This window comes from Ammospiza caudacuta, chromosome 29 (assembly GCF_027887145.1).
Source record: "Ammospiza caudacuta isolate bAmmCau1 chromosome 29, bAmmCau1.pri, whole genome shotgun sequence".
Taxonomy (NCBI): Eukaryota; Metazoa; Chordata; class Aves; order Passeriformes; family Passerellidae; genus Ammospiza; species Ammospiza caudacuta.
The window spans coordinates 1,605,173-1,623,048 of record NC_080621.1 but is presented as its reverse complement, the minus strand read 5'-3'; the positions used below and the strand labels follow the sequence as shown (position 1 = coordinate 1,623,048).

The 17,876-nt window shown below is 51.2% G+C and overlaps 1 protein-coding gene across 1 annotated transcript in view; it reads right to left on the bottom strand.

The window, feature by feature from the left end:
• Positions 1 to 17,876, bottom strand: part of ILVBL (ilvB acetolactate synthase like) — a 61,594-nt gene that overhangs the window by 36,245 nt on the left and 7,473 nt on the right. The window contains exons 2-5 of the mRNA XM_058821442.1: positions 11,752 to 11,861; positions 8,966 to 9,167; positions 6,561 to 6,688; positions 4,367 to 4,505 (exon numbers count right to left, since the gene is read on the bottom strand). Of these exons, the coding sequence (XP_058677425.1) occupies positions 4,367 to 4,505; positions 6,561 to 6,688; positions 8,966 to 9,167; positions 11,752 to 11,853 (571 nt within the window). The 5' untranslated portion in view covers positions 11,854 to 11,861. The remainder of the gene's footprint in view (positions 1 to 4,366; positions 4,506 to 6,560; positions 6,689 to 8,965; positions 9,168 to 11,751; positions 11,862 to 17,876) is intronic.

Below are 17,876 nucleotides of genomic sequence, written 5' to 3'. Positions count from 1 at the left end.
TTATGGGGTTTGAGACCCCAAATCCCACAGCAGCACCCCAAAAATCTGAAAAAAATCCAAAAAAAACACCCAAAATCAACCAAAAATATCCCAAAAACCCCAAATCCATCAGGGACACCCCAAAATCCCTTTGAGGGGTTTGAGACCCCAAATCCCACAGCAGCACCCCAAAAATCCCAAAAAAACAAAAAAAAAACACCCCAAAATCAACCAAAAATATCCCAAAAAATCCCAAAAAAACCACCCCAAAATCAACCAAAAATATCCCAAAAAACTCAAAAAATCCCAAAAAACCACCCCAAAATCAACCAAAAATATCCCAAAAACCCCAAATCCAGGGGGATCACCCCAAATCCCACAGCAGCACCCCAAAAAACCCCAAAAATCCCCAAAAACCACCCCAAAATCAACCAAAAAATATCCCAAAAAAACCCAAAAATCCAAAAAAACCACCCCAAAATCAACCAAAAATATCCCAAAAAACCCCAAATCCATCAGGGGCACCCCAAAATCCCTTTATGGGGTTTGAGACCCCAAATCCCACAGCAGCACCCCAAAAATCTGAAAAAAATCCAAAAAAAACCACCCAAAAGAACCATCCCAAAATCAACCAAAAAACTCAAAAAAATCCCAAAAAAACCACCCCAAAATCAACCAAAAATATCCCAAAAAACTCAAAAAAATCCCAAAAAAAACACCCCAAAATCAACCAAAAATATCCCAAAAAACTCAAAAAAATCCCAAAAAAACCACCCCAAAATCAACCAAAAATATCCCAAAAAAACCCTAAAATCCCCAAAAAAACCATCCCAAAATCAACCAAAAATATCCCAAAAAATCCCAAAAATCCCAAAAAAACCACCCCAAAATCAACCAAAAAATATCCCAAAAAAACCCAAAAATCCCCAAAAACCACCCCAAAATCAACCAAAAATATCCCAAAAAACCCCAAAAATCCAAAAAAACCAACCCAAAATCAACCAAAAAATATCCCAAAAAAACCCAAAAATCCCCAAAAACCACCCCAAAATCAACCAAAAATATCCCAAAAAACCCCAAAAATCCAAAAAAACCACCCCAAAATCAACCAAAAATATCCCAAAAAAACCCTAAAATCCCCAAAAAAACCATCCCAAAATCAACCAAAAATATCCCAAAAAATCCCAAAAATCCCAAAAAAACCACCCCAAAATCAACCAAAAATATCCCAAAAAATCCCAAAAATCCCAAAAAACCACCCCAAAATCAACCAAAAATATCCCAAAAAAACCCAAATCCATCAGGGACACCCCAAAATCCTTTTAGGGGGTTTGTGACCCCAAATCCCACAGCAGAACCCCAAAAATCCCAAAAAAACCACCCCAAAATCAACCAAAAATATCCCAAAAAAACCCAAAAATCCCCAAAAAAACCACCCCAAAATCAACCAAAAATATCCCAAAAACCCAAATCCAGGGGGATCACCCCAAATCCCACAGCAGCACCCCAAAAAACCCCAAAAATCCCCAAAAACCACCCCAAAATCAACCAAAAAATATCCCAAAAAAACCCAAAAATCCCAAAAAACCACCCCAAAATCAACCAAAAATATCCCAAAAACCCCCAAATCCATCAGGGGCACCCCAAAATCCCTTTATGGGGTTTGAGACCCCAAATCCCACAGCAGCACCCCAAAAATCTGAAAAAAATCCCAAAAAAAACACCCCAAAATCAACCAAAAATATCCCAAAAACCCCAGAAATCCCCAAAAAAACCACCCCAAAATCAACCAAAAATATCCCAAAAAACCCCAAATCCATCAGGGACACCCCAAAATCCCTTTGAGGGGTTTGAGACCCCAAATCCCACAGCAGCACCCCAAAAATCCCAAAAAAACAAAAAAAAAACACCCCAAAATCAACCAAAAATATCCCAAAAAACCCCAAAAATCCCAAAAAAACCACCCCAAAATCAACCAAAAATATCCCAAAAAATCCCAAAAAAACCACCCCAAAATCAACCAAAAATATCCCAAAAAACTCAAAAAATCCCAAAAAACCACCCCAAAATCAACCAAAAATATCCCAAAAAACCCCAAAAATCCCAAAAAACCCCAAAAATCCCAAAAAAACCACCCCAAAATCAACCAAAAAATATCCCAAAAAACCCCAAAAATCCCAAAAAACCACCCCAAAATCAACCAAAAATATCCCAAAAAACCCAAATCCAGGGGGATCACCCCAAATCCCACAGCAGCACCCCAAAAAAATCCCAAAAAATCCCAAAAATCCCAAAAAATTGCCAAGGGAATTTTGGGATTCCTCCCACCCCAAATTCCCATTTCGGGGCCGATTTTGGGATCCCAAATCCCGGGGAAATTTTGGGGAATTTTGGGATCCCAAGCCAGGGAAATTTTGAGGAATTTCAGGAATTTTGGGATTCCAATCCTGGGGAAATTTGAGAATTTTGGGATTCCAACCCATGGGAATTTTGAGGAATTTTGGGAAATTTTGGGCATTTTTGGGATTTCAACCCATGGGGAATTTTGGGATTCCAACGCAGGGAAAATTTGGGAATTTTGGGGAATTTGGGGATTCCAAGTCATGGGAATTTTGAGGAATTTTGGGGAATTTTGGGATTCCAACCCATGGGGAACTTTGGGGGATTTCGGGATTCCAACCCTGGGAAAATTTGGGAATTTTGGAGAATTTTGGGATTCCCACCCATGGGAATTTTGAGGAATTTTGGGATTCCGACCCTGGGAAAATTTGGGAATTTTGGGGAATTTTGGGATTCCCACCCATGGGAATTTTGGGGGATTTCGGGATTCCAACCCTGGGAAAATTTGGGAATTTTGGAGAATTTTGGGATTCGAATCCTGGGGAATTTGGGGGGATTTTGGGATTCCAACCCAAGGCAATTTCGGGAATTTTGGGAATCCAACCATGGGAATTTTGAGGAATTTTGAGGAATTTTGGGATTCCAATCCTGAGAATTTGGGGGAATTTTGGGATTCCAAACCATGGGAATTTTGGGAATTTTTGGGATTGCAACCCATGGGGAATTTTGGGATTCCAACGCAGGGAAAATTTGGGAATTTTGGGGAATTTGGGGATTCCAATCCTGGGAAATTGTGAGAATTTTGGGGAATTTTGTGATTCCAAGCCAAGGAAATTTCGGGAATTTTGTGATTCCAACCCTGGGAAATTTTGGGGAATTCTGTGATTCCAATGCAAGGAAATTTTGGGAATTTTTGGGATTCCAACCCATGGAAATTTCGGGGTATTTTAGGGAATTCTGGGATTCCAGCCCATGGGAATTTTGAGGAATTTTGGGGAATTTTGGGATTCCAATCCTGGGAATTTGGGGGAATTTTGGGATTCCAAACCATGGGAATTTTGGGAATTTTTGGGATTGCAACCCATGGGGAATTTTGGGATTCCAATGCAGGGAAAATTTGGGAATTTTGGGGAATTTGGGGATTCCAAGTCATGGGAATTTTGAGGAATTTTGGGATTCCAATCCTGGGAAAATTTGGGAATTTTGGGGAATTTTGTGATTCCAAGCCAAGGAAATTTCGGGAATTTTGTGATTCCAACCCTGGGAAATTTTGGGGAATTCTGTGATTCCAACGCAAGGAAATTTTGGGAATTTTTGGGATTCCAACCCACGGAAATTTCGGGGTATTTTAGGGAATTCTGGGATTCCAGCCCATGGGAATTTTGGGAAATTTTTTGAATTTTTGGGAAATTTTCGGAATTCTCACCGGGCGTGCCCTCCATGGCGGTGGCGATGGCGTGGGGACGGAAATTACAAATCCCATGGAAATTTTGGGGTATTTTGGGGAATTCTGGGATTCCAGCCCATGGGAATTTTGGGAAATTTTGGGGAACTTTGGGAATTTTGGGAATTCTCCCTCACCGGGCGTGCCCTCCATGGCGGTGGCGATGGCGTGGGGACGGAAATTACAAATCCCATGGAAATTTTGGGGTATTTTAGGGAATTTTGGGATTCCAGCCCATGGGAATTTTGGGAATTTTGGGAATTTCTGGGGAATTTTGGGAATTCTCCCTCACCGGGCGTGCCCTCCATGGCGGTGGCGATGGCGTGGGGACGGAAATTACAAATCCCATGGAAATTTCGGGGTATTTTGGGGAATTTTGGGATTCCAGCCCATGGGAATTTTGGGAATTTTGGGAATTTCTGGGGAATTTTGGGAATTCTCCCTCACCGGGCGTGCCCTCCATGGCGGGTGGCGATGGCGTGGGGATGGAAATTACAAATCCCATGGAAATTTTGGGGTATTTTAGGGAATTTTGGGATTCCAGCCCATGGGAATTTTGGGAATTTTGGGAATTTCTGGGGAATTTTGGGAATTCTCCCTCACCGGGCGTGCCCTCCATGGCGGTGGCGATGGCGCGGCGCAGCGTGGGGACGATGTCGCGCACGGCGCGCACCGAGAGCGCCGCCTTGCACACGGTGCGGAGCAGAGGAACCTGCGGGATGTCCTGCAGAGCCCCCCGGCCCTGCAACGAGAACATTCCAGAATTTTGGGAATTCTGGGAATTCCGGAATTTTGGGAATTTGGGAAATTCGGGAATTCAGGGGTCTGGGAATGGCAAAGGGGATTTGGGGATTTGGGAACAGCGGAACCTGCGGGATGTCCTGGGGAGCCCCCGCGGCCCTGGAATGAGGGAAATTGGGAATTTTGGGAATTCAGGAATTTGGGAATTTTGGGAATCTGGGAATGAAGGAATTTGGGGATTCAGGGATTCGGGAATTTGGGAATGGCAAAGGGGATTTGGGGATTTGGGAACAGAGGAACCTGCGGGATGTCCTGGGGAGCCCCCCGGCCCTGCAACGAGAACATTCCAGAATTTTGGGAATTTTGGGAATTCCGGAATTTTGGGAATCTGGGAATTCCAGAATTTGGGAATGAGGGAATTCGGGAATTTGGGAATGGCAAAGGGGATTTGGGGATTTGGGAACAGAGGAACCTGCGGGATGTCCTGGGGAGCCCCGCGGCCCTGGAACGAGGGAAATTGGGAATTTTGGGAATCTGGGAATTCCAGAATTTTGGGAATGAGAGAATTCCAGAATTTGGGAATTTTGGGAATTCAGGAATTTGGGAATTTGGGGAATTAGGGAATGGGCATCGGGAATTTGGGATTGGCACTGGGAATTTGGGATTGGCAAAGGGAATTTGGGATTGGCACTGGGAATTTGGGAATGGGCACCAGGAATTCAGAAATGGGCAACAAAAATTTGGGAATGGCATCGAAAATTCGGGAATGGGCACCAGGAATTGAGAATGGCATCGGGAATTTGGGAATGGGCATCGGAAATTTGGAACTGGTACCGGGAATTGGGGAATGGGCATGAGGAATTTGGGAATGGCAAAGGGAATTTGGGATTGGCACTGGAAATTTGGGAATGGGCATCAGGAATTTGGGAATGGCATCGGGAATTTGGGAATGGGCATCGGAAATTCGGGGCTGGCACCGGGAATTTGGGAATGGCACCGGGAATTTGGGAATTCAGGAATTGGGGAATGGGCACCGGGAATTTGGGATTGGCACTGGGAATTTGGGATTGGCACTGGAAATTTGGGAATGGGCATCAGGAATTTGGGATTGGCAAAGGGAATTTGGGATTGGGCATCAGGAATTTGGGATTGGGCATCGGAAATTCGGGGCTGGCACCGGGAATTTGGGAATGGCACCGGGAATTTGGGAATTCAGGAATTGGGGAATGGGCACCAGGAATTTGGGATTGGCACTGGGAATTTGGGATTGGCACTGGAAATTTGGGAATGGGCATCAGGAATTTGGGATTGGCAAAGGGAATTTGGGATTGGGCATCAGGAATTTGGGATTGGGCATCGGGAATTCGGGGCTGGCACCGTGAATTTGGGAATGGCACCGGGAATTTGGGAATTCAGGAATTGGGGAATGGGCACTGGGAATTTGGGATTGGCATCGGGAATTTGGGATTGGGCATCGGGAATTCGGGACTGGCACCGGGAATTCGGGAATGGCACCGGGAATTTGGGAATTCAGGAATTTGGGAATGGCACCGGGAATTTGGGATTGGCACTGGAAATTTGGGAATGGGCACCAGGAATTTGGGATTGGGCATCGGGAATTTGGGAATTCAGGAATTCGGGGTTGGCACCGGGGATTCGGGAATGGCACCGGGAATTTGGGCATTCAGGAACTCGGGGTTGGCATCAGGAATTCAGGAATGGCATCGGGAATTTGGGATTGGCACTGGAAATTTCGGAATGGGCATCAGGAATTCTGGGAATGGGCATCGGGAATTTGGGCATTCAGGAACTCGGGGTCGGCACCGGGGATTCGGGAATGGCACCGGGAATTTGGGCATTCAGGAACTCGGGGTTGGCACCGGGAATTTGGGCATTCAGGGAATTTGGGATTGGCAAAGGGAATTCAGAAATGGCACCGGGAATTTGGGCATTCAGGAACTCGGGGTTGGCACCGGGGATTCGGGGTTGGCACCGGGAATTTGGGCATTCAGGAGCTCGGGGTTGGCACTGGGGATCGTTCGGGGTGGGTGCCCACCTTCTGCAGGGTGGCAGCGGCGCCGCCCAGCAGCAGCAGCGGGGACTCTGCCATCTGCGCGTTCTTGACGGCCGTCACCGCGTTGGTGACACCGGGACCCGCCGTCACCGCCGCCACGCCCACGCGCCCTGCGGGGACACCCGGCTGGCACCGCGCGGGCACACGGGGGGCACCACGGGGGGCACAGAGGGGGCACAGAGGGGGCACCACGGGGGGCACAAAGGGGGCAACAAGGGGGCTCCAATATGGCCTCAAGATGGCACCGTGATGGCACCGAGGAGACATCGTGGCGGCGCCAATGTGGCATCAAGGTGGCACCAAGATGGCACTGAGGGGGCGCCAATGTGGCATCAAGGTGGCACCAAGATGGCTCCATGGTGGCCTCAAGATGGTGCCAAGATGGCTCCAAGATGGCTCCATGGTGGCACCAAGATGGCTTCAAGATGGCAACAAGGTGGTGCCAAGATGGCGCCAAGGTAACATCAAGATGGCACCAAGGTGGCACCAACGTGGCCTCAAGATGGCGCCAAGGTGACATCAAGATGGCGCCAAGATGGCTCCATGGTGGCACCAAGGTGGCTCCAAGATGGTGCCAAGGTAACATCAAGATGGCTCCATGGTGGCACCAAGATGGCTCCATGGTGGCACCAAGGTGCCGCCAAGATGGCGCCAAGGTAACATCAAGATGGCGCCAAGGTGGCACAAAGGTGGCACCAAGATGGCGCCAAGGTGACATCAAGATGGCACCAAGGTGGCACCAAGGTGGCCTCAAGATGGTGCCAAGGTGACATCAAGATGGCGCCAAGATGGCTCCATGGTGGCACCAAGGTGCTGCCAAGATGGTGCCAAGGTGACATCAAGATGGCGCCAAGCTGGCCCCAAGATGGACAGATGGCTTCAGTGGCACCTCAAACCCCCTGGAGATGTTCTGGGACACCTCAAACCCTCTGGAGATGTTTTAGGACACCCCAAAACCCTGGAGATGTTCTGGGACACCCCAAACCCCCTGGAGATGTTCTGGGACACCTCAAACCCTCTGGAGATGTTCTGGGACACCCCAAACCCCCTGGAGATGTTCTGGGACACCCCAAAACCCCCTGGAGATGTTTTAGGACACCCCAAAACCCTCTGGAGATGTTCTGGGACACCCCAAAACCCTCTGGAGATGTTCTGGGACACCCCAAACCCCCTGGAGATGTTCTGGGACACCCCAAAACCCCCTGGAGATGTTTTAGGACACCCCAAAACCCTCTGGAGATGCTCTGGGACACCCCCAAACACCCTGGAGATGTTCTGGGACACCTCAGAACCCTCTGGAGATGTTCTGGGACACCCCAAACCCCCTGGAGATGTTCTGGGACACCCCAAACCCTCTGGAGATGTTCTGGGACACCCCAAAACCCTCTGGAGATGTTCTGGGACACCCCAAACCCCCTGGAGATGTTCTGGGACACCCCAAACCCTCTGGAGATGTTTTGGGACACCTCAAAACCCTCTGGAGATGTTCTGGGACACCCCAAACCCTCTGGAGATGTTTTAGGACACCCCAAACCCTCTGGAGATGTTCTGGGACACCCCAAACCCTCTGGAGATGTTCTGGGACACCCCAAAACCCTCTGGAGATGTTCTGGGACACCTCAAAACCCTCTGGAGATGTTCTGGGACACCCCGAAACCCTCTGGAGATGTTTTAGGACACCCCAAAACCCCCTGGAGATGTTTTAGGACACCTCAAAACCCTCTGGAGATGTTTTAGGACGCCCCCAAACCCCCTGTAGATGTTCTGGGACACCCCAAAACCCCCTGGAGATGTTTTAGGACACCTCAAAACCCTCTGGAGATGTTTTGGGACACCCCCAAACCCTCTGGAGATGTTCTGGGACACCCCAAACCCTCTGGAGATGTTTTAGGACACCCCAAACCCTCTGGAGATGTTTTAGGACACCCCAAACCCTCTGGAGATGTTTTAGGACGCCCCCAAACCCCCTGGAGATGTTCTGGGACACCCCCAAACCCTCTGGAGATGTTTTAGGACACCCCCAAACCCTCTGGAGATGTTCTGGGACACCCCCAAACTCCCTGGAGATGTTCTGGGACACCCCCAAACCCTCTGGAGATGTTTTAGGACACCCCCAAACCCTCTGGAGATGTTCTGGGACACCCCCAAACTCCCTGGAGATGTTCTGGGACACCCCAAACCCTCTGGAGATGTTCTGGGACACCCCTAACCCTCTGGAGATGTTCTGGGACACCCCAAACCCTCTGGAGATGTTCTGGGACACCCCCAAACCCTCTGGAGATGTTCTGGGACACCCCCAAACCCTCTGGAGATGTCATCCACGGGGCCACCTCCATGCCCTGGGGACAAGCGGTGACAATTGGTGACGAGGCGTCGCCGGTGCTGACCCGAGACGCGCGAGACGGCGTCGGCGGCGAAGACGGCGGTGGCCTCGTGGCGCGTGTCCACCACGCGGATGCCGATCTTCTCGCAGGCCACCAGCACGGGCGAGATGTGTCCTCCAGGCAGCGTGAAGAGGAACCGAACGCCGTGCGCACGTAGGACCTCGGCCACCAGCTCGCCACCGTGACGGGGACTGGCCGTGTCCACCTGGAGACACCACGGGGACACCGAGGGGACAGCTGAGGTCAGGGGCCTCCACCCCACCGGTGTCACCTGAGCCCAATGTTCTCCATCCCATGGGTGTCACCTACGCCCAATGTTCTCCACCCCACTGGTGTCACCTGTCCTCAATGTTCTCCATCCCACCGGTGTCACCTGTCCTCAATGTTCTCCACCCCACTGGTGTCACCTGTCCTCAATGTTCTCCATCCCATTGGTGTCACCTGTGCCCAATGTTCTCCATCCCATTGGTGTCACCTGCGCCCAATGTTCTCCATCCCATTGGTGTCACCTGTCCTCAATGTTCTCCATCCCACCGGTGTCACCTGCGCCCAATGTTCTCCATCCCATTGGTGTCACCTCTCCTCAATGTTCTCCATCCCACCGGTGTCACCTGTCCTCAATGTTCTCCATCCCATTGGTGTCACCTGTCCTCAATGTTCTCCATCCCATTGGTGTCACCTGTCCTCAATGTTCTCCATCCCACCGGTGTCACCTGTCCTCAATGTTCTCCATCCCATTGGAGTCACCTGTCCTCAATGTTCTCCATCCCATTGGTGTCACCTGCACCCAATGTTCTCCATCCCATTGGTGTCACCTGTGCCCAATGTTCTCCATCCCATTGGTGTCACCTCTCCTCAATGTTCTCCATCCCATTGGTGTCACCTGTCCTCAATGTTCTCCATCCCATTGGTGTCACCTGTGCCCAATGTTCTCCATCCCATTGGTGTCACCTGTGCCCAATGTTCTCCATCCCATTGGTGTCACCTGCGCCCAATGTTCTCCATCCCATTGGTGTCACCTGTCCTCAATGTTCTCCATCCCACCGGTGTCACCTGTCCTCAATGTTCTCCATCCCATTGGTGTCACCTGCGCCCAATGTTCTCCATCCCATTGGTGTCACCTCTCCTCAATGTTCTCCATCCCACCGGTGACACCTGCGCCCAATGTTCTCCATCCCAAGTGTGACACCTGTCCCCGGTGTCCCCCTCGTTCCACCCATCCCACCAGTGCCACCGGCGTCAGCTGTCCCCAGTGTCCTCCGTGCCACCAGCGTCCACCTGGGCACACCGAGGGGACATGAGGGGACAGCTGAGCTCGGTGTCTTCTACCCCACCCAGGTGTCACCTGTGCCCAAGGTTCTCCGTGCCACCGGTGTCACCTGTGCCCAGCGTCCGCCCAGTCCCCAATGTCCCCAACGTCCCCAATGACCCCAATGTGTCCCCAATGACCCCCAATGTCCCCAATGTGTCCCCAATGTCCCCAGTGTCCCCCCAGCCCCAGTGTTCCCAATGTCCCCAATGTGTCCCCGATGTCCCCAATGTGTCCCCAGTGTCCCAAATGTGCCCCCAGCCCCAGTGTCCCCAATGTCCCCAATGTGTCCCCAATGTCCCCAATGTGCCCCCAGCCCCAGTGTTCCCAATGTGTTCCCAATGTGTCCCTGATGTCCCCAGTGTCCCCAATGTCCCCAATGTGCCCCCAGCCCCCAGTGTTCCCAATGTGTCCCCAATGTCCCCGATGTCCCCAGTGTCCCCATTGTCCCAAATGCTCCCCCAGCCCCAGTGTCCCCCCAATGTCCCCAATGTGTCCCCAATGTCCCCAATGTGTCCCCATTGTCCCAAATGTGCCCCCAGCCCCAGTGTCCCCCCAGCCCCAGTGTCCCCAGTGTCCCCCCAGACCCAATGTCCCCAATGTGTCCCCAGTGTCCCCAACATCTCCAACCTTCCCCCAATGTCCCCAATGTGTCCCCAATGTCCCCAACATCCCAAATGACCCCCAATGTCCCCGATGTCCCCAATGTCCCCATTGTCCCAAATGTGCCCCCAGCCCAAGGTGTCCCCAATGTCCCCCCAGCCCCCAATGTCCCCAATGTGTTCCCAATGTCCCCAATGTCCCCAACATCTCCAACCTCCCCCCAATGTCCCCAATGTGTCCCCGATGTCCCCATTGTCCCAAATGTGCCTCCAGCCCCAGTGTCCCCCAAGCCCAAGGTGTCCCCAATGTCCCCCCAGCCCCCAATGTCCCCAATGTCCCCAGTGTCCCCAATGTGTCCCCGATGTCCCCATTGTCCCAAATGTGCCCCCAGCCCCAGTGTCCCCCCAGCCCCCAATGTCCCCAATGTGTCCCCAATGTGTCCCCAATGTGTCCCCAATGTGTCCCCAGTGTCCCCATTGTCCCAAATGTGCCTCCAGCCCCCAATGTCCCCCCAGCCCCCAATGTGTCCCCAATGTCCCCAACATCCCCAACGTCCCCAACATCCCCAATGTCCCCAGTGTCCCCAATGTCCCCAGTGTCCCCAATGTCCCCAATGTCCCCAGCGCCCCCAATGTCCCCAGTGTCCCCAGTGTCCCCAATGTCCCCAGTGTCCCCAGTGTCCCCAACATCCCCAATGTCCCCAGTGTCCCCAGTGTCCCCAGTGTCCCCAGTGTCCGCAGTGTCCCCAGTGTCCCCAATGTCCCCAATGTCCCCAGTGTCCCCAATGTCCCCAATGTCCCCAATGTCCCCAGTGTCCCCAGTGTCCCCAATGTCCCCAGTGTCCCCAGTGTCCCCAGTGTCCCCGATGTCCCCAGACCTTGTGGCGCAGGCGGTAGAGCAGCCCGAGGCGCTGGGCCACCACCAGCAGGACCACGGCCACCAAGGCCACCAGGGCCACCAGGACGGTCACCAAAGCCATGGCAGGAGCTGCAAAACAATGGGGACACCTCGAGGTCACCACGGGGCCACCACGGGGTCAGCGGTGACACTGGTGCCACCTGTGCCCTCCGTGCCACCGGTGCCACCTGTGCCCATGACCCCTGTCCCACCTGTGTCACCATGGGGTCAGTGGTGACATTGGTGCCACCTGTGCCCATGTCCCCTGTCCCACCTGTGTCACCATGATGTCAGTGGTGACATTGGTGCCACCTGTGCCACCTGTGCCCATGACCCCTGTGCCACCTGTGTCACCACGGGGCCACCACGGGGCCACCATGGGGTCAGTGCTGACATTGGTGCCACCTGTGCCCATGACCCCTGTCCCACCTGTGTCACCATGATGTCAGTGGTGACACTGGTGCCACCGGTGCCACCTGTGCCTGTGTCCCCTGTCCCACCTGTGTCACCACGGGGCCACCATGATGTCAGTGGTGACACTGGTGCCACCGGTGCCACCTGTGCCCATGACCTCTGTGCCATCTGTGTCACCAAGGGGCCACCACGGGGTCAGTGGTGACACTGGTGCCACCGGTGCCCATGTCCTCTGTGCCACCTGTGTCACCACGGAGTCAGTGGTGACATTGGTGCCATTGGTGCCACCTGTGCCCGTGTCCCCTGTCCCACCTGTGTCACCACGGGGCCACCATGGGGTCAGTGGTGCCACCGGTGCCACCTGTCCCCATGTCCTCTGTGCCACCTGTGTCACCACGGGGTCAGTGGTGACATTGGTGCCATTGGTGCCACCTATGCCCCTGTCCCACCTGTGTCACCATGGGGTCAGTGGTGACATTGGTGCCACCTGTGCCCATGTCCCCTGTGCCACCTGTGTCACCACGGGGCCACCATGATGTCAGTGGTGCCACCGGTGCCACCTGTGCCCGTGTCCCCTGTCCCACCTGTGTCACCACGGGGCCACCATGATGTCAGTGGTGACACTGGTGCCACCGGTGCCACCTGTGCCTGTGTCCCTCATGCCACCAGTGCCACCTGTCCCCATGACCCCTGTCCCACCTGTGTCACCATGGGGCCACCACAGGGTCAGTGGTGACATTGGTGACATTGGTGCCACCTGTGCCCATGTCCCTGTCCCACCTGTGTCACCATGGGGTCAGTGGTGACATTGGTGCCACCTGTGCCACCTGTGCCGTGTCCCACCTGTGTCACCACAGGGCCACCATGATGTCAGTGGTGCCATTGGTGACATTGGTGCCACCTGTGCCCATGTCCCTGTCCCACCTGTGTCACCATGGGGTCAGTGGTGACATTGGTGCCACCTGTGCCACCTGTGCCGTGTCCCACCTGTGTCACCACAGGGCCACCATGATGTCAGTGGTGCCATTGGTGCCACCGGTGCCACCTGTGCCCGTGTCCCCTGTCCCACCTGTGTCACCATGGGGTCAGTGGTGACATTGGTGCCACCTGTGCCACCTGTGCCGTGTCCCACCTGTGTCACCACGGGGCCACCATGATGTCAGTGGTGCCATTGGTGACATTGGTGCCACCTGTGCCCGTGTCCCTGTCCCACCTGTGTCACCACGGGGTCAGTGGTGCCACCGGTGCCACCTGTGCCCGTGTCCCCTGTGCCACCTGTCCCCATTGTCCCCAATGTCCCACCCGTGGGACACCAGGAACCCTTGGGGACACCAGGAATGAGCAGGAATTAATTGAACCCCACTTAATTAATTAGATGGGATTAATTAAACTCTGCATTAACTGAAGCCAGAATAATTAATTCTATTGGGTTAATTACATTTGGGATTAATTGAACCCAGTTTAATTAATTCGACTGGATTAATTAAACTCTGCATTAACTGAACGCAGTTCAATTAATCAGACTGGATTAATTAAACTCTGCATTAACTGAACCCAATTTAATTAATCAGACTGGATTCATTAAACTCTGGATTAACTGAAGCCAGTTAAATTAATTAGACTGGATTCATTAAACTCTGGGTTAATTTGACTCAGTTTAATTCATTAGATTGATTAAGCTCTGGATTAATTGAACCCAGTTTAATTAATTACACTGGATTAATTAAACTCTGCATTAACTGAACCCAGTTTAATTAATCAGACTGGATTAATTAAACTCTGCATTAACTGAAACCAATTTAATTAATCAGACTGGATTAATTAAACTCTGCATTAATTGAACCCAGTTAAATTAATTACACTGGATTCATTAAACTCTGGATTAACTGAAGCCAGTTTAATTAATTAGACTGGATTAATTAAACTCTGGAATAATTGAACACAGTGTAATAGATTTTTTTAGATTGGATTAATTAAACTCTGGGTTAACTGAAGCCAGTTTAATTAATTAGACTGGATTCATTAAATTCTGGAATAATTGAACACAGGTTGATAGAATTGATTGGATTAATTACACTCTGGATTAACTGAAGCCAGTTTAATTAAATAGACTGGATTAATTAAATACTGGAATAATTGAACACAGTTTAATAGATTAGATTGGATTAATTAAACTCTGCATTAACTGAAGCCAGTTTAATTAATTAGACTGGATTCATTAAATTCTGGAATAACTGAACACAGTTTAATTAATTAGACTAAATTGAGTAAATTCTGGATTAATTTGACTCAGTTTAATTCATTAGATTGATTAAGCTCTGGATTAATTGAACCCAGTTTAATTAATTGCACTGGATCAATTAAACTCTGCATTAACTGAACCCAGTTAAATTAATTACACTGGATTAATTAAACTCTGCATTAACTGAAGCCAGTTTAATTAATTAGACTGGATTCATTAAATTCTGGAATAACTGAACACAGTTTAATTAATTAGACTAAATTGAGTAAATTCTGGATTAATTTGACTCAGTTTAATTCATTAGATTGATTAAGCTCTGGATTAATTGAACCCAGTTTAATTAATTGCACTGGATCAATTAAACTCTGCATTAACTGAACCCAGTTAAATTAATTACACTGGATTAATTAAACTCTGCATTAACTGAAGCCAGTTTAATTAATTAGACTGGATTCATTAAATTCTGGAATAACTGAACACAGTTTAATTAATTAGACTAAATTGAGTAAATTCTGGATTAATTTGACTCAGTTTAATTCATTAGATTGATTAAGCTCTGGATTAATTGAACCCAGTTTAATTAATTGCACTGGATCAATTAAACTCTGCATTAACTGAACCCAGTTAAATTAATTACACTGGATTAATTAAACTCTGCATTAACTGAAGCCAGTTTAATTAATTAGACTGGATTCATTAAATTCTGGAATAACTGAACACAGTTTAATTAATTAGACTAAATTGAGTAAATTCTGGATTAATTTGACTCAGTTTAATTCATTAGATTGATTAAGCTCTGGATTAATTGAACCCAGTTTAATTAATTACACTGGATTAATTAAACTCTGCATTAACCGAACCCAGTTAAATTAATTAGACTGGATTAATTAAACTCTGCATTAACTGAACGCAGTTTAATTAATCAGACTGGATTAATTAAACTCTGCATTAACTGAACCCAATTTAATTAATCAGACTGGATTCATTAAACTCTGGGTTAACTGAACCCAGATAAATTAATTACACTGGATTAATTAAATTCTGGATTAATTTGACTCAATTTAATTCATTAGATTGATTAAGCTCTGGATTAATTGAACCCAGTTTAATTAATTACACTGGATTAATTAAACCCTGCATTAACTGAACGCAGTTCAATTAATCAGACTGGATTAATTAAATTTGGGATTAACTGAACCCAGTTTTAATTAATCAGACTGCATTAATTAAGCTCTGGGTTAATTGGACCCGGTTTAACCAGTCCTGGTTTATCCGGATTCCTCCACCCGCCCACGCTCATTTGCATAATCAGGGACTCATTTGCATACACAGGCATAATCACATGGCTCATTTGCATAATCAGCGTCGCCTTAATTACCCCTAACGAACTTTGGCCCCTCCCCCAAACATTCCTGGAATTCCCAAACGGGGGCCAACAGGGCCCAAATTGGGGCAAAAATCCAAAATTCTGGGGCCAAAAAATTCCAAATTTTTGAGGTGAAAATCCCAAATTTTGAGTAAAAATCCTGAATTTTGTGCCAAAATCCGAAATTTGGAGCAAAACCCCCAAATTTGGGGGAAAAAAAAATTGGGGACAATGAGGGCACAATGGCGGGACACTGAGGGGACAATGGGGGGGACAATGAGGGGACAATGAGGGGACAATGGGGGACACAGAGGGGGACAATGAGGGGACAATGGGGGGACAGGGAGGGGACAATGGGGGGACAATGGGGGGACAGGGAGGGGGACACTGAGGGGACACTGAGGGGACACTGAGGGGACAATGGGGGGGACAATGGGGGGACAGGGAGGGGACACAAAGGGGACACTGAGGGGACAATGAGGGGACAATGGGGGGGGACCAATGAGGGGACAATGAGGGGACACTGCGGGGACACTGAGGGGACAATGAGGGGACACTGAGGGGACAATGGGGGGGACAATGGGGGGACAATGAGGGGACAATGGGGGATAATGGGGGGACAATGAGGGGACAATGGGGGGGACAATGGGGGGACAATGAGGGGACAATGGGGGGGACAATGGGGGGACAGGGAGGGGACAATGGGGGGGACAATGAGGGGACAATGGGGGGGACACTGAGGGGACAATGAGGGGACAATGGGGGGACACTGAGGGGGACAATGAGGGGACACTGAGGGGACAATGGGGGGGACAATGGGGGGACAATGGGGGGGACACTGAGGGGACAATGGGGGGACAATGGGGGGACAATGGGGGGGACACTGAGGGGACACTGAGGGGACAATGAGGGGACAATGAGGGGACACTGAGGGGACACTGAGGGGACAATGGGGGGACAATGGGGGGGACAATGGGGGGACACTGAGGGGACAATGGGGGGACAATGGGGGGACAATGGGGGGACACTGAGGGGACACTGAGGGGACAATGGGGGGGACAATGGGGGGACACTGAGGGGACAATGGAGCTCAGTCTGGCGGTTTTGGGGTTTTGTCACCTTTGTCCCCAAATCCACCCCTGTCCCCAAAAGCCACCCCAATCTCTGACTGTCACCTTTGTCCCCAAAGCCACCTCAGCCCCTGATTGTCCCCAAGGCCACCCCAATCTCTGATTGTCACCTTTGTCCCCAAGGCCACCTCGATCCCTGATTGTCCCCCTGTCCCCAAAGCCACTGTGGGCCCTCATTGTCCCCAGGGTCACTCCGGTCCCCGATTGTCACCTTTGTCCCCAAGGCCACCCCGGTCCCCGACTGTCCCCTCTGTCCCCACAGCCACCCCAATGGCCGGGACCTCCTCCAGGTGTTCCCAGGTGTCCCCAAACGCCCCTCCAGTGTCCCCAGCGCTCCCGTCCAGTGTCCCCAAGTGTCCCCGATGTCCCCAGGTGTCCCCAAGCCCCCCCAAGTGTCCCCAATCCCGCCCCCGGTGTCCCCAAGTGCCCCAAAACCCGCCAGGACCCCCCCCAAATGTCCCGAACCCCCCTCCCGGTTGTGTCCCGGTGTCCCCAGCCCCCCCAGGTGTCCCCAAATGTCCCCAAATGTCCCCAAACCCCCCCGCTGTCCCCTCCCCCCCCCCCGGTCCCCTCACCTGCCGATCCCGGAAGCGCCGCGCGCGCCGTGGCCCCGCCCACACCTGCCGGCCCCGCCCAATCCGCACGCCCCCTCGCGGTCACGTGACGCGCGCACTGCCGTTTTCCCGCCCCCCCCCTTCGCGGCGCTTCGCGCTCGCCGCGCTTCCGGGTCGCCGCGATGACGTTATGGGCTCGCGCGCCCCGGCGCGGCGCGGTGATTGGTGGGTTGGGAAAGGGGGCGGGGTTAAGGGTGAGGGGCGGTAATTGATGGGTTGGGAAAGGGGGCGGGGTTAAGGGTGAGGGGCGGTGATTGATGGGTTGGGAAAGGGGGCGGGGTTAAGGGTGAGGGGCGGTGATTGATGGGTTGGGAAAGGGGGCGGGGTTAAGGGTGAGGG